Below are 15,315 nucleotides of genomic sequence, written 5' to 3'. Positions count from 1 at the left end.
ACTCCACCCTGATTCAGGGAGTCACATGCCTCTGCCTGGACCCTCGGGTTCTGGTGGTCCAATCTCTCACGGAGAGGAAAAACCGGCAACAGCTACTGAGATCCCCAGGGCACGCCTGGACCTGCCTGTATCAGCCATGCACACAGTGTGCATACGGCGTGGCTCTGGGTGGAGATGCTACACACAGACAGTGTGGCAAAAAACAAAAACTCCAAACACACAAAACTTGTATACCCAGCCAAAAAAACAAAACAAAACAAAACCACTACAAACAAAGACAGAGACCACATGAAACATGCCTGTCTTTCTCCATGACCCCAGTATTTAGTTAAAATCAGGTCTGGGAGAGTAAACCCACCTCTGTGGGTCAGAGGCAATGAGGAGGGGCTCAGAGGTTCAGCACTGGTGGTCAGCAGCAATGAGGTCAGAGGTATCCACTGCAGAAACTACACTGGCCTGGCCTGCAGAGTGCCTCCTAACTTGAATCCTACAGGTAAGAGGGGGAAAAAGAATCGGGGGTAGAGGAGCAAAGGGACCGAGCTCCAGGATGTAGCTCTAACATGAAACTGGGTGGAGGACAACATCCCTGGCAGCTGGTGGCATAGGGAGCTGTCACAGGCACTGTGGTGAACCCTGAAGTCTATGCTGCGAGTCAGCTGCACTGCAAGGGCTGGTGGGAGGAGGAAGGGGCAACTGTGCCTTGCTGGGACTCGTGCTTGGCCAATCTCTCCTTGTAATCAAACCCCACAGCGGAGGAGTCCTGCCTCTCGGACTGAACACCAAATTTGCCTCCGAACCCAGTCTTATAGTCTGGAGATCCACACGAGACAGTGGGGAGCATGACCAAGAGAGGAAACAGCCAGGTTAGAATCACGTGAGCATGTGCAAAGGTCAAATACATCATGTTCAGACAGCAAGAGCACTGGTTCGGGCCTGATGTTCTAATGCTGACCAAAGAACTAAGGAACAAACTTAAAAGTCAGTACACTTCAGCAGATAACGCAGAAGTGGGTTCAGAACTGGATGGTTTAGTTAAAGCTACTCCACACATTAAGGTTTTCCTGCAGGGTCCTTCCCAGGGTGTCGACAGGAAAGGAACAAGAGAGGGGTTACCAGCTCACTCACTCCCTGTGCTGGAGGGACAGCTGGGGACAGCTACAAGAGTTTTACCCTCTTCAAACCAGCTTTCCCTTGGACAAAGTTCCCACTGTGACATTAGAAAGGAAGTCTCCATTAGAAAGGAAGTGTGGAAAGGATTGGAGGGGAGAGAGGTTCAGAAGCAGAGAGTCTGTTCAGCACAGACAAAGCCACGGGTTCTATCCCCAGCACCACAGAAAGAAGTGTACCCTCCATAAACCATAGCCCACCTTAAAAAGGTGAACCCAGGAACCCAGAGGGCAAAAGGCCCCTACGGGTGCTATAGGAACCAGGCTCCCAGTGGCTGCAGCACTGGTATAGGGGGTGGGGATAGGATCACCTTATCCCCGTCAACTATGGGGACTTCTGGAATTGGGGGAGACATAGACAAATTCACACCATGAAAATGAAATTCAGACAGAAACACGGCTGACGTGAGGCACGTGACCAACCAAGGAATGAACACAACCTTCCCAAAGGCCCTTAAAGAAAGCTGGGGAGTGGGGCTAGAGGAGGTACCTTTTTGGGACTCATGCAGCTGCAGCTTCTCCTGATGGTCCCAGCCAAGGGCACACTTGTCTTGTCTGTCTGTCTGCACACCAAATTTTCCTCCAAACCCTTTCACATAGTCTACATGCACAACAGAAAGCCATAACCTGACATTACTGCGCAGCCCAAAACAGGGGGAGGAAGCGGGTTTCAGACGCAAGGAGGCACACGTCACTGGACCTGAGCTTCCTCCGGGGAACAGCTGGGATGGGACCCCAGCTGATACCCACCAGAGGCCCTCCTCAAGATAAGCATATCTTAGGAGTACAGTTAAATGAGCAGGACCAACGCATGCAGCCCTCAAGGCAGTGAGGTCTTGTCACTCACAGGCGGATGTACATGATAGGGACATTGCTATACTAACACTGGGGCTTAGAGCCAAGGATGGAGCTAATGCCTGAGTGCTCACACAACCACAGGCTGGGACTGGCTGTCTTAGGTTGACCACTTAAAATACTGCAGTGACAGAAGGTTTTCTCTTCTATCCTGGCACTTGTCACTCTGGGAAGGACTGGCTGGAGGGAGATAAAGTAGCAGGTACCTTTCTGGGACTCATGCTTCTCTGTTTTGCCTTGATACTCAAAGCCCACAGCGCTTTTGTCCACCTTATCCTTGTCGATTCCATATTTGCCACCAAAACCTTTGGAATAATCTGAAACAAGAACAGCACCATATAAAACCAGCAACAAAGATGGTCAGAAGGCTAAAGGGTGCCTGCCGCCAAGTCTGAAGGTCTGAGTTCAACCCGGGACCCACATGGTACAAGGAGAAAACCAACTCCTGTAAGTGTTCCTCTGACAGCCACACATGTACACATCCATACATATACACAAAATGAATAAATGTAAAAAACTAAACCAGCAACAGATTCAATGGGCATGTTATATAGTCTTTAAGAAGGTAAACCATGGGCTGTCAAGACTGCTCAGCAGATAAAGGCACTTGCCACTAAACCTGATGGCCTGGGTTCAGTCCCTGGGACTCACGTGGTAAGAGGAGAGAGCCCAAGTGTGGTGGTTTACACCTCTGTCCCAGTACTCAGGAGGCTGAGGCAGGAGGACTGTTAGGAATTTGAAGCCAACTTCCAATATACATTGAGTTCAAAGTCAGTCGGTATAAAGTGAGACTTTGTTTGGGAAAAAAAAAAAAAGAAGCAAGCAAAGAAATGAACAAAAATTAAAACAGAAGGGGCTGGAGAAACGGTTCATCAGTTAAGAGCACTGGATGCTCTTGCAGAGAAGCAGAGTTCAGTCCCCAGCACCCACGTGGTAACTCACAACCATCTGGAACTCCAGTTCCTGGGGATCTGATGTCCTCTTCTGGGATCTGCAGGTACCTGCACTCACGTGTCATACACACAGATACACACTCATCTATATCTTAAAAGGAATGAAGGAAGGAAGGACCAACCCATATCGTGACTCAAAACTATGTAACTCTAGTTCCAGGGCATCCAACACCTTCTTCTGGCTTCACAGGTACCAGGCACACATGTGGAGATAATCAGACATATATGCAAGCAAAACACTCATACACATAAAAAAAATTAAGTGTATTTTAAAAAAATCTTTAAAGAAAAAACAGAACACATGTGGAGAACATTCTAGAAACCCAGGCTCTAACAAGGTCACATGACACATCACTCTTGCATTATCATGGCATGACTTCCTACAGGTACTTAGAAGTTCTAGGCAACCTACGGCTCTGTGTGCCACAGCCAGCCGGAAGTACAATCAACCTCTGCTTGGAGTCAGGACTGGACTTCCCAGAATCCTCAGCCTATACTGCCCGAGTCTGAGTCTGGCCCCAGGGAAGGGAAGTCCAATGGTCTAATGAAGTAGCAGCTGCACACTCCCCCAGGGAAGAGCCTAAGGAAGGGAGGGAGTGGGCCACAGCTACACGGCCCCGGGCACACTCGCTCTTCCCAAGGGGCAGGGCCAAACCGGTAGGTCCCGGTAGAGGTCAGGAGACAACCTTGGGTCCTCACCTTTTGTGAGCTTTGAAATTCTCCTGTCTCTGCCTCCCATCTCCCAGCAAACAGGGAATACAGACAGTCATGAATGTGCCTTGCCCATTTTCATGTGAATTCTGGGACTCGCATGCAGGTCCTCATGTTTGCACAGCAGGCACTTTCAGCCACTGAGCTGAGCCCCAGACAGTCTCTTGGGATTTTTTGGTGTTGTTTTTGTTTGTTTGTTTATAGAAATCCAAGGCTTCTTTCCAATGTAGGCTCTTGGTTTCTTTTTTGCTTGTTTGCTTTGTTTTGTTTTTTGAGATAAGGTTTCTCCGAGTAGCCCTGGAACTCACTTTGTAGACCAGGCTGACCTCAAAGTCAGATCCGCCTGCCTCTGCCTCCTGAGAGCTGGGCTCAAAGGCGTGCGCCACCACCACTCAGCTGCTCTTCATTTTCAAATGCTGGCAAATATTAAACAGAACTGACGCATGCGGGCACAAAAAACAAATAGCGCAAGGAAGATGGGCTGTGGTTGCAACCTCGGCAAACACATAAACACTGCAAACATGTAGAAACACCATAAACACTGTAAACATGAAGAAACATCTTTACACTGCATGGAAGGGGAAAGCCAAGGTGGCTGTCAGGACCTTTTGGCAGAATTTATCCAAGTTTTAGGGGTTTGAAAGATGTGGAGATCAAACCTAGAGCTTGGGTTCACCCACTAAGCTGCACCCATAGGCCTGTCCTTAAATCAATCCAGACTATCCAGATAAATCCAATCTTTAAGAAAAAATTAGGGGCAGGGAAGGCTGCAAAATGGCTCAGGAGGTACAAGTAAGCATACGGCTTTCACACAAGCCAACACTCAGGAGGCAGAGACAGGAGGATTTCCATGAGCTCCAGACTAGCCTAGTCTATGTAGTGAGTTTCAGGACAGCCAGAGCTGTATGATAGAGACCCTGTCTCAAAGAAAAACACAAAAAAGCGTTTGCCATGCAAGTCTGCCAATCTCAGATCAGTCCCTAAAGCCCACATACAGGCTAAGGTGTGACTCCATAAAGTTGTCCTCTGGCATACACACTGCGGCATGCAAGCCCCTCGTGCGCGCGCGTACACACACACACAACTAAAACAACCTGTGTGGACTCACACCTGTAATTCCAACATTCAGGAGGCTGGGACAAGACTGGGTCAAGTGTGAAGCTACATGGTGAGTTCCTGGGCTACACAATGAGACCCTGTCTCAAATTATAGAGGCACCAGAGGGTTGGTTCTCGATGCTGGGTCCTTTTCATACAGTTTCTCATGCTGTGGTGACCCCCAACCATAAAACTATTTCATGACTACTTCATAATTGTAATTGTGCTAGCTATCAATTATAATATAAATATCTGACACGTGATCCCTGTAAAGAGCCATTTGACCCCCAAAGGGGTCATGACCCACAGGTTGAGAACCACTGCACTAGAGAGCTGTTCAATGGTTAAGAGCACTGGCTGCTCTTCTAGAGGACATGGCTGCTCACAGCCATCTATAAATGCAGTTCCAGGAGATCCGACAGCCTCTTCTGGCCTCTGCACAAAGTATACATATATAAATAAAGGCAAAACTCCCATATATAGCCATACACATCAAATAAAAATAAATAAATCTAAGGAAAAACATCAGACGATGGAAAGATAAAGGTTCACGGGAATGAAAGTGAAAGTAGAAACAAACAGGAGTGCACAAAGGAGCCAGGCCCAGCCGCACCTTTCTGGGACTCATGCTTCTCCGTCTTGCCCTGGTAGTCGAAGCCAACGGCGCTCTTGTCCACACGGTCAGCTTGCACACCGTATTTGCCACCAAAGCCGCTAGAGTAGTCTGAAGAGACAAAATGGCATCCGCCAAGAGTTGAGACTTCTGAGAGATGCGGTGTCCATTTTAACTGTAAGGGCTGCATCCCTGAGATGACACAGGACAACCTCGAACTTTGTGCAGAGAGAGTTCAGTCGCTTCCCACCACTGCACGCAACTGTTTTATACTGAAGAAAAGAATCATCATCCTGGTCTACAGTGAGAGATCCAAGAACCAAAGCAGGGGCCACTGCACTGGATAAGGCTGATGTTCCAAGTTCCGTCCCCAACAACAAAAGTGACAATTCACAGTCAGGTGAAGCGCCACACACCTGTCATCCCAGCACTCATGAGGCTGAAGCGGGAGAATTAGGGAATTCAAAGCCAGGCTTTGAAAGGACAACATTATCTTAAACAAAACCAGGGCCCGAACTGGCCTTGCCCTATAGTCAGATTGATGACTTTCTTAAATGTCACCATAGAATCTTCATCCAGCAACTGATGGAAACAGAGTGGGAGGAGTGAAAATATGAGCAAAGAGGTCAAGACCATGATGGGTTCACCCACTGAAACAGCTTACCTGCTCTAATAGGAGCTCACCAACTCCATTGGGACAGGGAAGGAAACAGCACAGAACCAAACTAGATGGTCTAAATGTGGGTGACAGTTGTATGGCTGGGGCAGACTGCGGGGCCACTGACAGTGGCACCAGGACTTATCCCTACTGCTTGCACTGGTTTTTTGGGAACCCATTCTCTTTGGATGGATATCTTGCTCAGCCTAGATATAGTAGGGAGGGCCTTGGACCTTCCCCAAAACAAAGTGCCTTAACCTCTCTGTGGAGTGGATAGGGGGTGAGGTGGGGGAGAAGGTGGAATGAATAGGAGGAGGGGAGGGAATGGGAACTGGGATTGGTATGTAAAATTTAAAAAGATAGTTTAAAACAAAATAAAACAAAACCCTGGGTACTAAAAAGAAATTATTTGCGTTGGTTGCTTTAAAAAAAGCATGAAAATCAATCAACACTGTCTTTTCCATGTTACAGGGCACAGTTTTGACAATACAGGCCCACGACTCTAGTTTCTGTCTTCGGGGACATTTGCTGTTCATCCTCAGTGCCAAAGAGCGACACTGAAGCTATCTGCTCAGGTAAAGAGAAGGCAGTTTCCACTGGAGACAGAAACACAGAGCTCCGTGTGTGCCAACAGCAGGACACACCCTCTAACAGTCGGATGGCCCGGGAACCCAGAGCAGACAGTAGAGGCCTTCCTGCGGCTCCAGTGGCATCAGCACCCCTTACCTTTCTGAGAGGCATGTTTTTCTGTCTTCCCTTGGTACTCAAAGCCTACAGCAGACTGTGGGACAAAAACACAAGGGACAGGTATTTGACAAGTCACCAAGATGACCCATCTGAACTCACGCACACAGAAAACAAAGTTTTCAGTAATGTTGGTTTGGGGAAGGTGTGTGTGCCCATGCATGTCCGTCTAGAGGCCAGAGGAAGATGTCGGTAGCCTGCTCTACCATTGTCAGCCTTGTTCCCTTGAGACAGGGTCTCTAACGGAACCTCGAGCTAGACTGGCAGTCAACCAGTTCCAGCAATCCTCCTGTTCCCCCCCTCCCCACCCCAACACTGAACCTGGCTTATGTGGGTGTGCTGTGATCCAAACACAGGTCCTCAAGCTTGCACAGTGACATCTGAGCCATCACCCCAGCCTCATGTGTTGGGCTTTTTGTCAATACAGGGTTTCACTCTGGCCCAGGCTGTCTCTGAACTCGTGGCAATTTTCCTGTCTCCACCTCTCAGTGCTGGGAATACAGGTGTGAGCCAGGCTTATACAATGTTAATTTTTGACCTTAAGTTTCCCAGGCAAAGAACAGATGCAATCATCACTACCCAAGTCTGTGTGTGCAGTTCCCCTCCTAGCCCCTGCAGGCTCCCAGCACCAGCCTGACTGACTTATTCCAGGCACAGCATGCTGATCTGGAATTAATTCCCCTGCCACACAGACTTTCCAAACAAGCTTTACTGAGAACATTAACAAGATGGCAGGCCTGCCGTGGAACCTTATGGTGGCCGGCCCTCAGTACGACCTGGAGCTGGGATTCTGCACTTCCCCCACTCCAGACACAGACGGTCAGACCTTGATACTGTGCCACAAAGCCAGGACTCACGCTGAAAGTGGTGTGCTTCCCGTGCCACTGACAGCCCCAGGCTGGAGAATCACAACAGTCTCAGGCTTACCACAGAGCCTCTAGACACTAAGACCACAGCTCAGCAAACCCCACTCTGAAGGAGGGCTCTGCCTGTCACTCACATCTACCCGGGGAGACAATGAGAAAGGTCCCTAATGGCCAAGCACAGCTGACTCACTAGGCACACGGGGGGGGGGGGGGGGGGGGGGGACGCAGCAAATATACTGAGGCCTGCCTTTCATGTCACTGTCTGTTCCCCACTGGACAGCTGGCACCTCTCATGTGGCCAGCATCAGAGAGGTTTGTGAGTTCTTATCTGGACACCCTTCTGCATTCCCACTGGGCCAGTGGGCACCTGTGAACTGCCGCACTGGTCCAAAAAGGCAGCCTCAACAGCAGCCTGTAGCTGTGGCAGGGAGCCTGCAGCCCCTGGCCCTGTCACTCACCTGATCCACCCTGTCCATCTGGACACCAAACTTGCCTCCAAAGCCTCGGACTGAGTCCACTTGTGAGCAATGCTTGGAAAGTTTTGACTGGTACTCGTGGCCAACGGCTGACTAGAACCAAGAACAAAGACGCGGCATTATGCACCCGTGCCCCATGAGGCACAGCAACCACACTCCCCCGCTCTGCGGCTGCCACTACTCTGTCAGGGCCTTTGCCCTTGGGGCCCTGAATCCCAGGACATAGACCTGAACTGGCTGAGCTTCTACCGGGCACCCCAAACTTTTGGAGATCCTCCAGGCTAGCACCCCTGACTGCAGACAGGAACTTCGGACAGAACCAGGTAAAAACAAAGGACAGAGCCTGCAGTACACAACAGAAGAGCCATTTCCATCAGCCACTCTCTCAGTGTGTGGTGTTTTCACAGGCTGTGACCCCAAGAGTCAAGGGCACACACTTTGTGATCGTGCTGAAGCAGACATGGGTCCTTCAGTGACGCATTCCACACACCCTCACATGCAGACCACACAGACAAGAGCCAAGCACTGTTACCTCACACCAGCCCCACCAAAGGAAGCAGGTGCCCCAGGGCCTCCTGTTCAAGGCCACAGACCTACCAACAGGCGACAAAAGGTGTACTCACCTGCTAGCAGACCCCACCCCGGCCCTGCATGAACAGTGCTCTAATGTCCGTGCTGTCACCTCGTCAGTGATGCCACTGCCCAGCACAGCAGTCCTGCGGCCTTTCCTCTGGGTAGACAATGCCTGTGCACCTCGGAACCTGTCTTCTTGGCCCTCCTGGCAACACAGAACTCTAACTCTGACTGCCCTACAGGGAGAGTCAGTCCTGTGCACCACAGACCTCCCTTGGTTGGCCAACTGTTCAGTTTGACCCTGAACTTGGGCTGTGTGCTACATATAGCCGACCTCAATGCCCCTCTTCATGAAGGTCGCTGAGGTTGATGATACACAGAACATACAAAGAAAGCCTTGACTGAATGACTTGTCTCCTTCCAGGCTTAGCTGCGGTCAGCAGCTGATGGCAGACCACAAGCCACAGCCTGTGAACCCCACGTGGCACGATGGCCTGCCGCAGCCTCAAGGCTCACTCAGAAACTGTCAGCAAAAGACCAAAGGGCGCAGCCATGCCAAAGACATTTCCCAGCAGGATTGTCCAAGAGAAAAGGGGCTGAAGTGACAGCTGGCTCTGGCTCCGGCCCTGACTGAATGTGTGCTCAGTGGCTTTTGGTCTCATATTGGCAGGCCAGTTACCTGATCTCTAAAGGAACCCAGGGGCTAGGGTCCTGGCTCCTCACAGGTGTGTGCTGCCTGGCTGAGCCTGGCTGGAGAAGTCTGTGGGCCTCATCTTTCTTTCCATTTCTAGAGAAGACGAGCTATGAATAGCTTAGCATTCATCTTCAGGTTTCTGACAACAGGTTACTCTCAAGGGTTCGTATGAGCCAAGGGCTAACCTCTCCTCAATGCACAGGGCCTGGGGAGGGGAGGCAACAAGTTGGAACCCCAGTGCCCCAGGCTAATGTCACAATGCTTGAGTTACTGGTCAGTATCCAGCCAAGGTGAACTAAAGATTCTAGAGGTCTGGGGTCCATGAGCCGCCTGGGCACTGACAACAGTTAGTGGGCACTGACAATAGTCAGTCACAGATATTTACAACACACCATACCCAGCACACAAGACCCACCAGGCACAAGGTGAGGGCAGTGAGTCTAGCGGAAGCCCAGAAGGATGTGCCTCCCCAAAATGACAGCACAGGACAGCAATGAGAAGCCATCGAGGGAAACAGAGGCCATGACAGGTGGGCACAAAGGGTAAAGGAAGGACCAGGCTTGATGAGGCCCGAGATCTGAGCCAAAGGAGGCCAATCCCTCACAGCGCAGAACCAAAGAGCAACATTCCCAGCATTAAGCTTGCCCTCGGTAAACTAAGATTCCCAGACTGCCACTCTGGGTCTCTTCGCTGTGTTCTCTGCATCTGACTGAGCCTGAACAGGCAAAGTCTCCACACTGCTCATGTCAGGACCATCCACCTCTGTGTCAGCAGGGCTGCAGACAGCCAACAACACATCTCCGTCCTACAGATGGCATCTGGTCAGAATGTTGCTCCAGAATATCCCTGGCTGTGGTGGTTTGAGTAAGAATAGCCCCCATTCTATTTGAATGCTTAGGGAGTGGCACTGGTAGGTGTGGCCTTGTTGGAGGAAGTGTGTCACTGGGCGTGGACTTTGTCGCTTCAAATGCTCAAGCCTGGGCCCAGTGCCACTCTCTCTGCCTATTGCCTATGGATCGGGATGTAGAAGTCTCAGTTACTCTCCAGCACCGTCTGCCTGCATGCCACCATGTTCCCCACCATGACAATAATGGACCAAACCTCTAAACTGTAAGTCATCCCCAATTACTGTTTTCCTTTATAAGAATTGTGTCTCTTGGGGGCTGGAGAGATGGCTCAGTGGTTAAGAGCATCGCCTGCTCTTCCAAAGGTCCTGAGTTCAATTCCCAGCAACCACATGGTGGCTCACAACCATCTGGAATGAGGTCTGGTGCCCTCTTCTGGCCTGGAGACATACACACAAACAGAATATTGTATACATAATAAATAAATATTTAAAGAAAAAAAAAAAGAATTGTGTCTCTTCATGACAACTGAAACCCTAAGACACTGTCCATGGTTGGAGTGCCCTCAGGCTTACCCGCCCATTCCTCTGGTGGACAGTGGCCTCTCACTGAGATGTGGCCGTAGCCCTCTATGCCTAGCACAGCTGAATACAACCCATGTGTGAGGAGTCAGCCGTCAGGATGGGCAGCAGCTGAGTCTCTCCTCCACATCTATCCAGCAGCAGCACTGTCTGCCCAGCAGAACCACCTCACACTGCTCACTCAGGCTTCACCCTCAGCACAGCATCAGAGTGTAAAGCCTGCATTCCGGGAGACATGCCCACATACTGAAGCCTTCTCTCTGGAAAAACCAGCCTGCCTAGAGTGAGCCCCAGAGCGGGCCCCACTCCCTCGTCTTGGGGGAATAATGGAAACATGGCCCCAAACTGATGGCTTAGACAGCAGCTGCCTGTGGTATCTGCTCCTCAGTCGGAACCCACCGATATCACTCCCAGGGGCTCAGCCACAGCTGCCGGATAGTTTGTATCCTCCCCAGCCCGGCTGCAGAGTGGCTCACAAATGCAGGACATAAGGCAGGAGTCAGTGGACTCCACACACGCAATGTGAGCAAAGGGCCTCAGAGCTGACCTCATGCTGTGGATGGCCATCTCAACCACAAGCAGTGACCATGACATCTGTGGGCTGGATGCTTCTGGGCTCTGTCCCGCTCACAAATCTACTCCAGAGAGCCGTCTACACATCAGCTGCTGGCCAGAGCCTCTGACAATTTGAAAAAGGGCTTCTAGAAACACAGAAGAGCTTCACGAGTGGGCAGCCTCTAGAGGACCCCCAGAGCACCTTCACCCTCAGCAACCCGACTCCACGTTGTGACTCAGAAAAGTGTGACTGCCATCCACACTGTGTCCCCATGCAGGCCAGCAGCCCAGCCTAAGCAGCCACTTACTTTGTCCATCCTATCCTGCTCCACGCCAAACTTCCCTCCATAGCCGTGGGAAGCCTTGGGTCCTGTTTCCAGCTCCTTCTCCTTGAGGGTCTGGTGCTCTTGAAAGACATTCTCTCGCAGCTTGTGGATGCTGGAAGGGAGAGGAAGCAGGACATTAGGGTACAGGCTTGCAGCTTACCCGCCAGCGGGACACATGGGACAAGCACAGGTAGTGATGTCCTTGTAAGTCTGCAGGGTTTTCTCACTGAGCTGCTGTCCTGTCTTTTCACCATGCCTGCCTCCATGGCTCTGCCACAGCTTGCATGAGGGAGGAGCACAGATCTAAATCCACACAGGACCATGCAGCTGGCTTTAGGTGCAGCGATTCTGCATCTGAGCTTTGAGCTCTGCAAATGCCACCCACAGGGACCCTTCTCCAAACCCCCAGAGTAATCAGAAGCTGGCTATTAGCATTTTGGCAACTTGACACAAGCTAGAATCATCTCAGAAGAGGAAATCTCAACTGAGAAAATGCCATCAGACTGACCACAGGGTATTTCCTTGATGCCCACTGTGGGGAGTGCTACCCCTGGGCCAGTGGTCTTGAGTGGTATTAGAAAGCAATTAAGCAAGTCATAAGAAGCAGGCCGGTAAGGAGCCTTTCTCCACAGCCTCTGCTTCATTCACTTCCTGCCCCGACTCCCACTTAAAAGCTGTAGGGTGAAATAAACCCTTTCCTCCCCAAGCTACATTTGGTCATGGTGTTCACAGCAATGCAGAATAGACTCAGACAAGGAACAATGGCAACACGGTCAGAAGACAGTCAGAACCTGGCTGCCCAGAAGCAGCTTCACTGAGACACTGAGTGAACACAGGGCCTTTCTAACGGGAGACACGAAGCCCAAAGCTCTGCATGTGCCAGCAGGCCCAAGAGTGTGACAGAATAGACTCCAGGTCTGGACCCACCAACCCCTGATGAATGACAAAAGAGAAACACCACCCCAACAACTTGAGAAGGATCATGGGATACCCACATGTCTCCTGTCCATCCCCTCCCCCTGTCTTAATCCATCCAAAGAGCCTCACAGATCTTCCCATTCACCCTCCTCATGTGTTCTCGATCATGGGGATAGAGACCCACAGGCACGGTGGCCCAGATTCCTGCTCACGTCTCATACCATACCCTCTCTGATGGACTGCAGGCCCTTTGTCCCACCTGTGAAACACCCCTACACTACGGAAACTTGAAGGCCCCTTTTGTGGGAGGCGTGGGCACTCTACACTCAGGTCCAGGGAGCCACTGTGAGAAAGGATAGCATGAGCCTGGAGGGTGAGACCAACAGGGAAACTCAGTAGGATTCTATCTCACGGAGATAGACAGAAATAGCAACTAACATCCTACAAGCCACCGCTCAGACACAGACCTCTTCTGGGCACCTGACCGAATGTTCAGAGGCAAAGATACAGTAGCCAAAATAGCAAAGCGGGCACAGCGGATGTATTCTGAACCCTGTGGGGCCTAAAACACCATCTGGGTGTCTGCGGAGGGTCTGTCCGCCCTCCTTAGCAAGGGTGCAAGCTGCTGTAGAGCTGGCATTTCAGAAGGTGCAGGGTCAGACTCCACGGCATGGCGCATTTCACGCTGTATCAACCACTAAATTCTATAATGCACGACAACTCACAGACAATGATCCAAATGAAGGGGTGGTTGGGGCCCAAGTTACTCAAAGCCATCTCACACCCTCCAAAGCTGCCACTTGGAGCAAACAGCTCCCAATACTGTGTTCTGTGTTAGAAAACATGATTTATAAAAGCTAGGCCTCACGCCCATCGTTTGTGTGCACCTGAGACCTGAGGCCCACAGACGCCATGAGCCCCTGTAACGAGCATCACCTAGAGCATCACCTAGAGAAGCAAGGCGAGGCTGCTCTTATCTCCCTACAGAGGGGGCGTGCGGGAGAGCAGGGTGTCACAGGTACTTACTTGATGTGTTCCTGGTGCCCCGATCCCTGCACGGTTTTGGCGCCCCATCTTTGCTCCTTTTCACTCACGTCGTTCTGCAAAGAAAAGTAATTAGCACATCCTAAGCCCTAACTAGTATACCCTGTACCCTAACTAGTATATACCTGTATCCTAACTAGTATATCCCCACCCTAGAGAAGTAACTGGCACATCCCAAACCCTAACTAGTATACCCTGTACCCTAACTAGTATATCCCCACCCTAGAGAAGTAACTGGCACATCCCAAACCCTAACTAGTATACCCTGTACCCTAACTAGTATATCCCCACCCTGGAAAAGCAGCATATCCCATGACCTAACTAGCATATCCCTATACCCTAACTAGTATAGCCCCACCTTGGAAAAGTAAGTAGTACATCCCATGCCCTAACTAGTACATGCCCTGAGACCTAATTAGTACACTCTGCACCCTAAGTCATTTACCCACGTGTCTCAATTAGTATATCCCACATCCTTACCAGTACACCAAGGTCTAACTTGTATACCCCATGCCCTGGAGGAAATAAACCAGCTCAGTGCAGGGCCAGGCTGGGAACCTCAGTGGCAAATGCCCAGGAAGGCAGAGCTGGTGTGACTCCTACCACAAAATCAGGGTCAGTCTCCCAGTCATCGGCTCCCCCATCGTCCTGGGTGATAGACACGGCGTGGCCTGCAGAAGCTTTCCACATCTAAAAGAGCAGCAAAGAGTCACCTGGGAGGGTGACCCAGGACCCCACAGAAGCCCTGACCCAAACCCTCAGAAGGCCACATCCCCCGGAGGGCAGTCACTGAACTCAAGAACTCCTGAAGGAATCAAAGCTTCATATTAAGAGTTCTGAAAGAGGAGCTTGGTAGACAGCTCCATCCAATGCTTCCCTTGGCATCCATGTCAAAAATCTGGATGTGTCATGGGGTATTCAATATCCAGGCATCTATACTGGGGTGCCCTTGGGTCCTGACAGGAGACATCCTCAGCTGCAGCCACTAAGAGCGCCTCCTGTGCATGTTCACTACGTTCCTGTTAAAAAGGTGGGCCTTGCCCACCTCTAGTCTCTTTGTCTGTCTGTCTGCCTCTCTTCTCTTCTGCAACTCCTGTCACCAGGGGCCGGTCTCTCCCCCTTTACCATTCCCCCAATAGCTGCCCCCCTACGTGAGCCTTGTCACATGGCGTCTTTCTCTCTGTGCTGGGTTGTTTTTTTTTTTTTTTTTTTTTTTGCTTTTTCGAGACAGGGTTTCTCTGTGGCTTTGGAGCCTACCCTGGAACTAGCTCTGTAGACCAGGCTGGTCTCGAACTCACAGAGATCCGCCTGCCTCTGCCTCCCGAGTGCTGGGATTAAAGGCGTGCACCACCATCGCCCGGCTCTGTGCTGTTTTTTAAATGACAACAGTAACCCTAGCGCTGGGGAGATAGAGACAGGAGAACCCATAGGGCCAGGTTAGCTTACTTAGTGAGTACTAGACCAATAAGAACCCGACTCAAAAAAACAAGGCTGGGATTGGAGGGATGGTTTAGAGGTTAAGAGCACTTGTTCTTTCCAGAAACCAAGGTTCAGTCCCGGCACCCACATGACAGCTTACAGCTGTAACTCCAGCCCCAGGGGATCTGACTCCTTCTTCTAGCCTCTATAGGCAATGCACA

At 50.8% G+C, this 15,315-nt stretch overlaps 1 protein-coding gene across 7 annotated transcripts in view; it reads right to left on the bottom strand.

The window, feature by feature from the left end:
- The window catches only part of Cttn (cortactin), a 35,568-nt gene that overhangs the window by 13,764 nt on the left and 6,489 nt on the right, over positions 1-15,315 (bottom strand). For 2 of the 7 annotated variants that reach the window (XM_041666758.1, XM_041666763.1), the window contains exons 3-11: positions 14,279-14,365; positions 13,658-13,731; positions 11,696-11,825; positions 8,122-8,232; positions 6,780-6,834; positions 5,396-5,506; positions 2,228-2,338; positions 1,657-1,767; positions 700-810 (exon numbers count right to left, since the gene is read on the bottom strand). In XM_041666758.1, the coding sequence (XP_041522692.1) occupies positions 700-810; positions 1,657-1,767; positions 2,228-2,338; positions 5,396-5,506; positions 6,780-6,834; positions 8,122-8,232; positions 11,696-11,825; positions 13,658-13,731; positions 14,279-14,365 (901 nt within the window). The remainder of the gene's footprint in view (positions 1-699; positions 811-1,656; positions 1,768-2,227; positions 2,339-5,395; positions 5,507-6,779; positions 6,835-8,121; positions 8,233-11,695; positions 11,826-13,657; positions 13,732-14,278; positions 14,366-15,315) is intronic. The other 5 variants (XM_041666759.1, XM_041666760.1, XM_041666761.1 and 2 more) reach the window with 5 other exon arrangements.

Source organism: Microtus oregoni, unplaced genomic scaffold, assembly GCF_018167655.1.
Source record: "Microtus oregoni isolate MIOR12 unplaced genomic scaffold, Mior012 000016F_ref0000370, whole genome shotgun sequence".
Classification (NCBI taxonomy): Eukaryota; Metazoa; Chordata; class Mammalia; order Rodentia; family Cricetidae; genus Microtus; species Microtus oregoni.
Note: the sequence above shows the minus strand (reverse complement) of the source record. Positions and strands in the feature narration are given on the sequence as shown.